The following is a 12174-nucleotide window of genomic DNA, read 5'->3' as shown; positions in this document are numbered from 1 at the left end:
CGGGTGGGGGGGGGTGGGTAGTTGCCAGCTACAATGTAGCAAAAAGAAAATAAAACATAAATCAGAAGAAATGGCTCCATTACCAGAACATGTATACGGCCTTGTATTTGATAGATGTAACTAAATGCAAATCAAATTCCAGAAATACCTCAGAAGGTTTTTGATCTTCATGTCTGGAACACGAAGTCCTCCGATGTCGAGATCTGGAATGCTGGGACCAGGTGGACAGACCTAGGACACAGAAATGATCATTTGCAGGCACCACTGCCATCTATCATTAAAAGCCTTTGCTCTCTCTACATACCAAAGAACGCCAATTGACTTCAGTGGGACTATATGAGTAAGGTAAGTAAGTCAGGCTTCTACTACAAACCTCCAAAATTTCTTTCAAAACGAACCAGAAAATAAAAGTTACTCAGTTGTAAACTTCTGTGATCATTGCTCTGGCTTTGTTTTGTTTATAATTTTCTACTGATACATGCACATATTGGCTGCACCGCACTTACCAGCCTTCCACTCAGCATTTGAAGAAAGCTACCTCATAACATGCTCCCCCGCTGAGCATCAATAAACCGCTTTCTGCAGATTAATAACTGACCTGGAGCTCTGCCGACAGCCTGAGATGCACTCTTTGGAGCTAATGTATTGATGTCCTAAATATCTGTATCCGTTACCCAGTTTTTACCAGAGCAAGCCTCTTCAAAATGAAGCACACTGCCATGCACACACAGCAGAGTCTACAAAACAAACTGTTGTCTCTTCTCCCCAGCAACTCTCTCTCAGTGTGGCTGTACAACTTTGCACAATTATTCATTACATTCCAAACAAATCATACCTTTTTGCCTTGAAAGCTCTTGACAGACTCTGTCAGCTTTCAGAAATATTGTTACAGGAGAAAAGGAAAAAGAGAAAGAATCTACACTCCATTGACCAGGTAGTGCTTTGCCACCGGAGTATATTACACCTGTGCAAATCAACTGATTTTAATTCAATACGATTTACAGGCACAGCAGGTATTTTGCACTGCCAACTACACCGCAGTAATGAAAAAAACCCAATAAATCCTTACAGGTTGGAGAGATGAAGGACTTGTAATAAGGTCTAATGATAGAGAAGTTAGGACCTGTATGTTGAACTCTGAAGGATGAACACAGATTTTGCAACTCTGGGCATTAACAATAGACAAACAAAACAGAATCGATGCAAAGGCCTTCCCACACTGCTCATTTCTTCACTGCCTGTGCACATAGATGCTAGGAGTAAAATGTGTAAGGTTACACTCCGTAAGAGCAACAGCACCTCACATCATCCAGTTGAAACCTCTTGGGAATCAGAAAGCACTGGTCAAAAACAGATTGCAAAGGACGGGGTAAGTTCTCTATCAGAAACAAAAGTAATTTTCAAAGTGAAGTGACTGTCCAAGACTTTCATTGGAAAGATATGACTGAGTAACAAGTAATCAGAAGACTCTGTTACACTGTTACGCTGTAGTTATGCTTTTGTCTTCTCTTTTCAGTTAGTAATACAATAAGGAATTTGCCCCAATAAAAACCACTCTGTAACACAGCAACGAATAACAGAAATGGTCAAAATTGAAGTATGGTACGCAGCAAACAGCTAAAAATCTTACCTTCTGAGGTAAGAATATAGAAAAGATCATTTCAAGCAAATGTTAGTGTTTTAACATAAAAGCTGGTGATTTCAAAGGTTTTTAAAAAGTCATGGGCACTTTTCCTAAGCCCCTCTATTTTATAATTTTCTGTTTCTATGAAGAGGGGGGGAATAAAAAAGGAGAGGGGGGAAGTGACTAACTGCCTTTTACTAACCCATGTGGAAAGCCAGACTCCCAAGATGGTTTAACTACCGTTCCATTTAAATGTTCCCTCGAAAACTAAAGAAAAAAGTCAAGTAGTAGCATAAACTGAAGATCCTATCAGCCCGTACCCAAGCTCAACCTAAAAAAGTCAGAGGGGAATAAGGGAAATCACTCAGAAAGTGTCACATATACAGCTAAAGTTCACGACAGAAAAACAGATTTTTCCTGCAATATAACAATATAAGTATTAACATTTTGACATTCCAACAGATGTGATTTCTTTAATCAACAGCCTCACTAGAAGACATAGACCACATACATGCCTACACAGATTCGTATTCAGTTCTCGTGGGTTCTGGTATTTTCCATCGGTGAGACATTAATGTCTGACCAACTATCTGCCACTGAGGGATTCAGCCAGTTAGACCACTGTATCACTACGTGAGACACTTTGAAATTTCTAATTCATTTGGGATCTGACTGTTCTGTACACTGTTGGACCTGGGGAAGGGAGCCTGCCTACAAGATAAGGAATTAAGAACAAGCAGCTGTACTGGCAAAGTGGTGGTTGATTCTGAAGTTTCTGTGCGAGAAGAGCTGGTGAGCCTGCAGGCTCTAATACAGTTGCTCCCAAGCAATGCATGCATCTGGCAAATTAGAGCAGTAGCAGTATGGTGTGCTCCTGGATCCTTACCCATGTGCTTTAATTCAGCTCCCATGACAGCTTGAGGACAAGTAAGCAAGTGTATGGGCTTCTTTTTCTTAAACGTGGGTATTAAAAGATGGATTTCCAGGTCTCTCTCACGCCACAGAGCAGCTACAAAGGTGAGGATTAAAATAATCCCTACCATATCTTCCATCTCCATTTGTTTACTGTGTCATCTGCAGATGCTACACACCAAAACAGTGTCTTTAACGTGTACTTTTAGACACATATCACGTACACAAGGGTTAGGTCACTGGATTAACTATCTATTCCACGCAACATGAAAGATCAACTCTTCGCACCAAACCACAGAATCTTCATTTTAAATTACTTTTTTAAAGCACTACACAAAAGCACACTACATAAAATTTCCACATATAAGGGATAACTCAAACATAGCCAGTCTTCCTCAGGATATATTATAAGTATTTTTTCCATGCCAACTAACTTCCTACAATGAATATTGGAAGAAATAGTTTCTTGCATAGTTCTGTAATAGCCATTTCCTTGCACATAAAATTGGTGAATGCACAGTGAAAACCCACAATGTTTTTAGTAAGTCACTGAAGAGACTGTTGCATTTTTTTGAGCAGTGTAAACTGACTGTACATAATACTAGGAGAAAAAGGTGGAAGAATTTCTCAAGGGACTGAGATTTTACTACCCACTAAGATCTGTTACTGTAGCTAACAGATGACCTTTGGCAAGGGTTTCACTTCAATAGGGGAAACATTTACTCACTGAATAAACAAAACCCAACTATAAGGCACACATTCACAGATTCAAACCACCACCACCACTTACACACAAAAGTGCAAGAAACTGAAGGAGCCAGCCAAATGATAGTAAAATACTCAGTCCATAACAGTATTAAATTTAACTACTTTTAAAATCTCAAATAAGAGTTTCAACTCTGCTTCCATTAAAGTTAGTGGCAAAATATCACTGCCTTCAACAGTGCCAAGACCAGCTCACTGAATTACCCAAAGCTGCTTTCATTAATAAGCAATGCACCCACTCTGAGTATACCAATAGACGTGCAGGAGGAAAATTAAGGATGTTATTTGTCTTTTAAGCATCCTTTCCATATTTTCATACCTAATCCAGAAGAGGGACCTCACTGAATGAAAAAGTTCACAGGCAATTACAGCTACTTCAGTGATTAATGATCTTTTACATCTAAATACATGAAGTAAGAACCATCCCTGGATTACATGAAAGGAACAAACTACTGTGATCAAAACAGATTCAAAACAGCTCCTCTGTGTTATAAAAGCACATGAACCTAACTGAGTTGTTTTAGAAAGATTCCAGACACGTTTCACCAAAATTATCCTCTTTATGCAAAATTACTACATTCATCAACCGTTTTCTGAATACTAGCCTTAGTCCCAAACTGGATTAGGATCACCAAGACCAGAAAAACAACTAAAGATTAAGACACAGTTCTGCTAAAACAACAAAAAAAACCCACATAAGGGAAGTCTGAATCACTGTGATTTGGAAGATGTAAAACTTTTCTAAGATAACATTACATACTTCACGGAAGAAGTAAATTCTACAGCAGATGGAAAATTAATGAGATGTTAAGAGAGCCTGTACTACCAAAAGCCATGTGAATAACAGTAAGTATGAAAAATACACAACTCTAAGGCACGAAGCTAAATAAACACATCTGAAGCATGCAGCACTATCATCATCAGACATCAGAGATAAACGGTGTCTTATTAAGTGCCTATCCTGTTACAGGATTGTGCAAGTTAAGGATTAACATAGTAGCCTAGCTAGCATCACCGCTCCAGGAGATACACCAAGATCATTCTGACTCTCTTACAGTTAGGATCCTTTCAGATGGCCTAGGTGTTCATATGTTTTTTCCTTACTGCGAACAACGGGAGGAGGATCATACTCTTGACTACATGCCTCAAGTTTTCCCTTTGCGTTTACCCACTTACAGACAAAAAGCAAAAAGAAATCCCAAACCACTAACAAGGTATAATTCACAGCAAGAGAGGCAAAGCTCTAACACACTACTCCTGCTGGAAAGGTGACGACTTCTAAGACTCAAGTAGGAAAACTTTCTGGTCCCCTAGGCTATTATAGACACCTACCTTACACTGTAAATACAGTGCTTTTATAATACCACTACAGAGTGTAAACAACATGTACACCTCTTGATAATACAAGCAAGCAAACAAGGAGTGTGAATTCCTTTTCCGTATTTGTGAAAAACGCTTCCCAAAAGAAAAAACGTGATCAATTTTAACTGTATCAATTTATTAAATGATCTGTCAAGAATATGTTTCTATGCCAAAAACGCCCATCAAAACAGAAAATTCCTTGGGACCAATAAAGCAATTCAAGCCCTCGGGGAATTCTACTCCACAACTAATACGCTACTCAGCATGAGCAGAAAAGGCTCAGCTATTCTGTACCACACACAAGGCTGTTGTAAAGCCACCTGCAAGGCACTCAGCTGTGTCCCTGGAGAACTACCTGCTGCTACAGCCGCTGAACACTTCAAAGCCTCAGATCACCGGGCATCTGAGAGCACTTCTCCCACCCTAAATACACTCCTGTTACACCCTTACACCAGGCAGCACAACAGAGCAAAACATAAAATCATAGAATCATTATGGTTGGAAGAGACCTCAAAGATCACCAAGTCCAACCATACACCCAATGCCACCATGCCCGCTAACCCCACTAAACCATGTCTTGAAGCACCACATCTAAACGTTTTTTGAACACCTCCAGGGATGGTGACTCCACCACCTCCCTGGGGAGCCCGTTCCATTCCATTCCACTCCATTCCCCGACATGGATGTATGTCCGGCTGTCACTTCCGCTTAATGCTGGCATTTCCAGATGCCTATACCGTTCCTCAACTCACTCTGAGACCAACCAGGTGCTGCTGCCAACACTCTGTCAGAAAGACCTGTAGCCTGAAGAGAAAACATAGATGCTCGGCCTCCCCATTTAGTGCCTGGCCCACAACTCTTCACAGTAAGGCTTCATGTCACTTAGTCTAACTCGATGTCTAGACCCAAATTCCAGGACAAAGAAAACAGAAGTCGACTATTCTAAGGGCCGTTTTCCATTATGTTAGGTACAGAAAGAGCTGTCTGTGCAGAAGTCTTCAGGCCTTATCACAGAGAAAGCAGCATGTATGCAAACACAACCTATGACATCATTTCACATAGCCAAATTCCCCTTCTCATGCTTCTGTTGCTGGAGGATTTGCCCATCTATCTTCCTCATCTTTATATAGCAGCATATTACTATACAATAATCTCATTCAAGATCAAAACAGAAAAAGCAATGGCCTTTTCTCTCTTGTCAACACCGATGCTACTTAAAATTTTGTGTCATTGGACAACTACCCAATTGCAGCTGCTGAACAACGCATGGATCCGTACGATCTCTGCAGCGCTTTACACCACCACTGCGCAATTGCTCACTATCTGACACACACAATGAAAAGCCTTCGCAGCTCCCTGCCACAGCAGTTCAATACAAGTTCCCTCCTATCATCCCTTTTCTCAGCAGCACACATTTGAGTTTTATAATCTTAAAGAATACACACATAACCATGCATAGGCACACATCACCCTGCTAACAGTGAGGAATTCCTAGGCCCCACCTTATTTTTTATCACAAGACCCAAGTGCCACTCCAGCTCCATAGCCCAAGGCTTCCCGCCGTAGCAATGTTTTGCCGTAACAGTGCACAAAGCTTTAGCGGAAGTTTAACACAGGTTATCAAAGTCAATTTGGGCACCTCCAAAGCTAGCGTTCAGAGGTTGATAACACAACGTGGTCAGGTCTTAAAACTCCAGTGTAGTTAGGTGTACTCAATATTAGCAGTCCTGTAAAGAAAAACGTGCCTCTCCAAAAATGACGGTGATGAGGATGTGACATCCCCTCCTCAGATGCGGTATCCTATCAGCCCAGGTAAGTCTTTCATATCACTCTTCCAGAGTGCCCAAAAGCATAAACAACTTCACCCAAGTCACCCTGCCCCAGTGAGCCTAACCTTCAGGTAAGATGCTAGTTCTGACCATTTGTCATCACTCTACATGCCATAACCCCTTTCCAAAAGCACAGTAGTGACCACTAAACTTGCTGCTTTGCCCAAATTCAAGCAGTGTAACTACGTTACGATCTGTTGTTTAAACGCCATTGCTTACCAGCCAGTTCAGCTGAAAACCAAATAATCTTCTTCACTCCCTTTTCATAAAATGCTGCACAGCACTATGCGCACTGCTAAGTAATCGCCACATTTCAGGCCAGCAGCGGCTGCAATTCTGTGGTAAATGACGTACACACCTAAGGTTGTGTACTCGGCAACCTTTGTGAAGGCACTCTTGGGATCCACCTCAAACACAACAGGAATCCACTGGGACGAAAAGCCCTTTCTAAATCTAAGATCCCCATCATTCAGTCAGAGCAATTGATATTGGCAAAATACGTTTAACTTTAAAATAACATTTGTTTAGCAATGATAGAATAAGGGTCCATCTAAATTACAGAACTAATATTGCATAATCCATAAGTATTAAAGCTTTCATTTCTTGGAACTGATGTGAAACCTCGTAAATCTTAGAAGTATTTTTCATCTGCAAGTGTCTTCAATTCTTCTCTCAGACACTCTGCATGTAGGAGTATGATGAATTGATAACCCCTCCAAGAATAAATGGAGAGGCATCGTGGGAGCAAGTAAAGTGTGAAGAAAATCATGCTCTGAATTTCTTGCTCACAGAAAACAGCGACTAAACTCTCTTTGACATCAAGGAGGGCCTGGATTTCACCCAAGCTCCCTCCAATACAACTGTCTGAGCTTCAGATCTTGTCTCAAACACAATCTGTCCACGTGTCCAAGCAGTTTGTGCAAAAGGAATGCCCTGAAGCTATAAATGGAAACTACTCCACTGCACAACCTTATATCACCAGGAAACAAAGCACATGGAATATTCAGCACAAACCACCTTCGCAGATTTACAGACCGATAAGGCTAAAAAAGTCAGGTCAAACACGGAGCAGGAAAGATAAAATGGCTTCAGTATCTACCACTTAATTAGAGTAAGACCCGGAATCATAAAGAGAAAGAGTTTTGCAATGGTGGAGCAAGTTGGAATACAATCTAACAAAAATTGCATAAGAACTATCAAAGCCCTAGCCAGCTATGCAGATAACAAGGACGTAATTGAGTCTGAGGTTAGCATTACTAATTTACTTAATACAGGTTTTGAAGAAGATGGCATGTACGTCACAAGATTTTTATGATGGGCCTGGCTAATATTAACATCTATTGTAGTTGCTGTAATACATTATCTGGAAAGGGACAGAAATTAATCAAGCTGCCAGATAAGAAAAAAAGGATTACTTTCAGGTGCCAATAATCTTAAACCCTTCCTCAAGCCTCTCCCAGTACCGTTCCTCTGTATTTAGACAAAAGTTCAAAATTCAGAACTATGCCCGCAGCCGTTTTTCATTCAATTATATCTCATGGATAAAATGTTCAAAAGTGACCTATAATTTCGGAAAATGAAATCTCTAAGAGCACACTCAGATATCCAGGGACCAACTGCAGAAGTGCTGTGCACACCTTTCACTGACGCCTCTTGCTCAGTGCTCCAAACATGCTGCTTTGGCCTCATGCCTAAATGAGGATTTAGAACTCTGATTTTAAGGGGACACAGCTTCATGATTTTTCAGTAGTTAGGCTGAAGGACATAAAACAAGTATTTTTGGGGGCTTGAAGTCCATACTTAGCTTTTGGGAAAGAATCAAGTCAGCGGGAAAAAAAAGAAGTGATGAGAAAAGTAAGGGTTCTGTCTTTAAGTTGCAAGGCTTTAAAATGCTGCGGTTAATATAAAACCACCCACACTAAAATATCTTACAGAAGTCAGTAAATACATGTATGCACTCTAGGACTCCAGCCATGTTAAACTTTCTTCTGTCCTGTGTTTCACCCCTAAATGAAAGTGATTCTCCCTCTTTTCACCTCACAAAAGCAGAGCACCTGTTTCTTCCTCTGAAGAACCACAGATACACTGATATCTTCAGTATAATACATCTTTAGTGCTTGGGGTACGAGGTCTGTTTTTCTGTCACCTTGTAACTACCAAGGAAACTGATTCAGTTCAGTGATCTAATGGAAAACAATCTTTGTATGTTCATTTATTTTTTTAGATAAATTCCATTATTAGTAGCATCATTATTATTACCATATAAATATTCAGGTTCCTGAGTTCAAGAACATAAAATGTGTATTTCTTCACGCCAAAATATTTTCCAGGTGGCACTAGTCTACCCGCTGGAGTCTACCCCAGACAAGCATCATCATTCAGGTTACTCCCAACAACATTTACCCAGTGACACTCGTGACAACTCTGAGATGCCTGATCCCACAGTCTACTAAGGCACACTATGAAAACACAACTTCAGAACTGAAGAAAGCCGACAGTTGGAGGCCCAGTCCCCACCTTGCGAGGTGAGGGAGAGCAGTGCTGAGCTCTAAGCTGAAGGACTATCACGTTCAGTATGACGGGAATGCAAGAAAGTGCCCCGGAGGGTCAAGAGGTGCCATCGACTGAAGGGAAGCAGATGTTTGACAACAGGATTCCAACTAAGCGTTGATTAAAAATTCAACTTTTCAATTAGAAGACGGCTGTTTGAAGTGTGCAGAATACTCTATTTAATTGTTTTCTGCCTCTGGAAACTCTGAGAAGGAAAAATAGCTAGTGAAAAACAAGTCTTCAACACAGAGCCCAGAAATTCACAGAAATTTATACCTTTTTTTTTTAGGTAACAAAATTCGCCTACGCTTAGAACCTGAGAAGGAAAAATAGCTAGTGAAAAACAAAGCCTTCAACACGGAGCCCAGAAATTCACAGAAATTTTTACCTTTTTTTTTTTTAGGTAACAAAATTCACCTACGCTTAGAACTCTAGTATCAGTAGAGTGAATCAGAGATACTACTGACAAAGTAATAATACAGAAATTAACACAGTGAGAGTAATCAGTAATTCTACTAAAGACAAGAAAAGATTGAATGAAGGTGAAACCTGTAAGGGGAGACCCTTGACTTTCAAACATAGTTGCAAGGTACTACTGGTAACCCCTGTAACAGGGAAAGTGGAGAGAAAGGGCCTGAGCGCCGGACATTGTTCTTGGGGAAGTGTGAATGACAAAAAGCCTTGGAGATGCTGACCCTACATTAAATGTTATGCCAACTTCAGATTATTAACCCTTGATCTTTTTGAACATGTGTATAGTAATAGAATGAATACGCAGGAACCTGTACCTGAATTGGTCCCGTAACTTCACAAGGGGGAAAAAAAACATCAAGTCAAGGAAGAAAAAAAAAAAAGTGCAATGAAAGGGAAGAAAGGGAAGTAGTATGTATTTCAAACAATATTTGAAAATACTTTTAAAATTTCGCTGCCTTTTGCCATGTAATTTATTCAACAAATTGTTATTCATATTAATTATGCTTTAAATTGAAGAGACCATAAAAGGGCAAGGGTTTGTTTTTCTTTTCCGAACTCATTTTCTTAGATCTTGATCTAAGAAACAGATGAAAATACAGTTTTTTGGAAAATAAAATTCAGTAAGTCGACAGCTCTATTCCAGATAGTTAGATATCAAATGACATTACAAACAAGCATTATAATCAGCAACAGATCAGTCAACCGTATCTATTTCAGAACTTCAATTACAAGATTATCTGCTTCATATTTTATTTGGTAAAGCCTGTAAGGCACGTGAAGGGATCAAAGAGGAAAAAAAACAGGTAAGAAAGTGAAAATAAACACTATTATCAAAATAAAACACTATTATATAAAGCTGCCAGGGAATGAAACAAGGGTAAAGCAAAACTCTAATGAAAGACATCAGCTTTGTTGCTACTTGTCTATTTTACAAGTAAAAACATCTCATTGTTTTGGGGAAGCACACATCACCTTTGAGGAAAGACACCGACTTCAATTTTTATAACCCCAAGTAAACTTCTAACCAAGAAAAAACAGGTCTGATTTGGGATGTTTTTCTTCCAAAATCCCCGAGCTGCAGGTAGTTCTCCAAAAAGAAGTCAAATCCCATACCTCTCTAATAGATTTCACTCGATCCTTATTTGGACTAACTCCTAATCAGCTTGCTAGTTCTCACCTCCTCCAATTTTTTACCACTCCTTCATTTCAGCAATAGTTTGCCTAAGGTTGTCTGAAGGTGCAGATTTGGCCATACGTGAGCAGACTCCCATGCAGCACAGACACACCTAAGTAATGCATGCAGGTGAAGCAGTCATCTATGCAGAGCCACAGTGCAGCACAGGGCTACCTTCTCAGAGTAAAGCTTTCAGAAGCACGTGGAAAACCTCCCTGCTCATTTTTCGTTACATTTCAAACTGAAGTCTCACAAAAGACTTCAGATTTGAAGATGTGCACTCAGATCAAATTAAAACCAGGAAAATCTGACAACTGGCTAAGTTGCACTATTGTCAAGTACAATCAATCTGCTTGTTTGGCCAGATAAAACACCTTGGCATCTTCCCAAACTGCCATTTTATCTTCTCCCCCTCTCTTCTTTTTCTTTCTGCTTAAATGAAAGACTATCAGTCCCTGGAATCCAAACACAAGAGACACAGATACCATACAGAGCTCAGTGCTAGTTATGTCAGTACAGAAACAGTTAAAAAAAAAAAAATACATTCTGTATCCAAATTACTGGTTTACTGAATTCAAATTAATGGTTTACTGAATTCAAGTTCTCGAAAGTTATTCCTCAAGTAAGATAATCTTCAAACGAAGTAAGGAACAACTTTCATGCACCATCAGTCTTGTCTACGTAAGTTTGAAGCAATATACCTTTCCATTGCCTAAGAGAGTATGACAACACTGAAGCAAATTTAAAATCCTAATGCAAACTTCTATTAAACACTAAGCTGTGGACAACGTTAGCAGATGTCTCCATGCAAGTTCTGCCCTTGTAATGATAAACTATGCTGCTTGCAAAGATTTTAAAGATGACGACCAACTTTTTCTCTTATCTTATTAACTAACACTGTACAGTCAATATAGTGGGGAGGATCATGAATCTACTCTCCACCTGTGCTCAGAATGACTGAGTTCTAAACTAGATCCTTATAATACATATTTCTACCAGTCCAACAAATATGCAAAATGCCTCCGTCACATAACACACTGCATTAAAACGTGTTTTCAAACTCATAACCTACTGCACTCTACAACAAAGGAGCACTTACTGCCATTGTCGTCAGAATCCTCACTGCTGCTAGGAAGCCGACGTCGTTTCATGATCTCCACGGGAAACAGCAGGCAGCCTGCAAAGCAATGAGACAGCATTTAACCCAAGATAATAATACACAGTCATCAAGTTGTGTTTCTGATGGCATTCGAGGATTTACAGCACACTAAGGAAAACAAACAACTTTAAACAGCATCTGAAATATGAACTGTGAGTATCTCAAGGATGCTTAATTAGGCAGTCTTCATACAAGCAGGTGAACAAAATTGGAGAGTATCAATGACAACCCCACCAACACTTTCACCCCAAAACAAAAGCATATTTTGTTCTGAAAGGTCTTAAAATCACTAAATATCTGCAGTCAACGTGTTTAACTTCCCCTG

The 12174-nt window shown here is 39.8% G+C and overlaps 1 protein-coding gene across 1 annotated transcript in view; it reads right to left on the bottom strand.

Annotated features, from left to right (window-relative positions):
- Window positions 1-11867, bottom strand: part of JADE1 (jade family PHD finger 1) — a gene marked incomplete at its 5' end in the record, with an annotated part of 33809 nt that extends 21942 nt beyond the window's left edge. The window contains 2 exons of the mRNA XM_009703851.1: window positions 149-231; window positions 11790-11867. Coding sequence (XP_009702153.1) covers window positions 149-231; window positions 11790-11867 — 161 coding nt within the window. The remainder of the gene's footprint in view (window positions 1-148; window positions 232-11789) is intronic.
- Between the last annotated feature and the right edge of the window lie 307 nt (window positions 11868-12174).

This window comes from Cariama cristata, unplaced genomic scaffold, assembly GCF_000690535.1.
Source record: "Cariama cristata isolate BGI_N322 unplaced genomic scaffold, ASM69053v1 scaffold8937, whole genome shotgun sequence".
Classification (NCBI taxonomy): Eukaryota; Metazoa; Chordata; class Aves; order Cariamiformes; family Cariamidae; genus Cariama; species Cariama cristata.
Note: the sequence above shows the minus strand (reverse complement) of the source record. Positions and strands in the feature narration are given on the sequence as shown.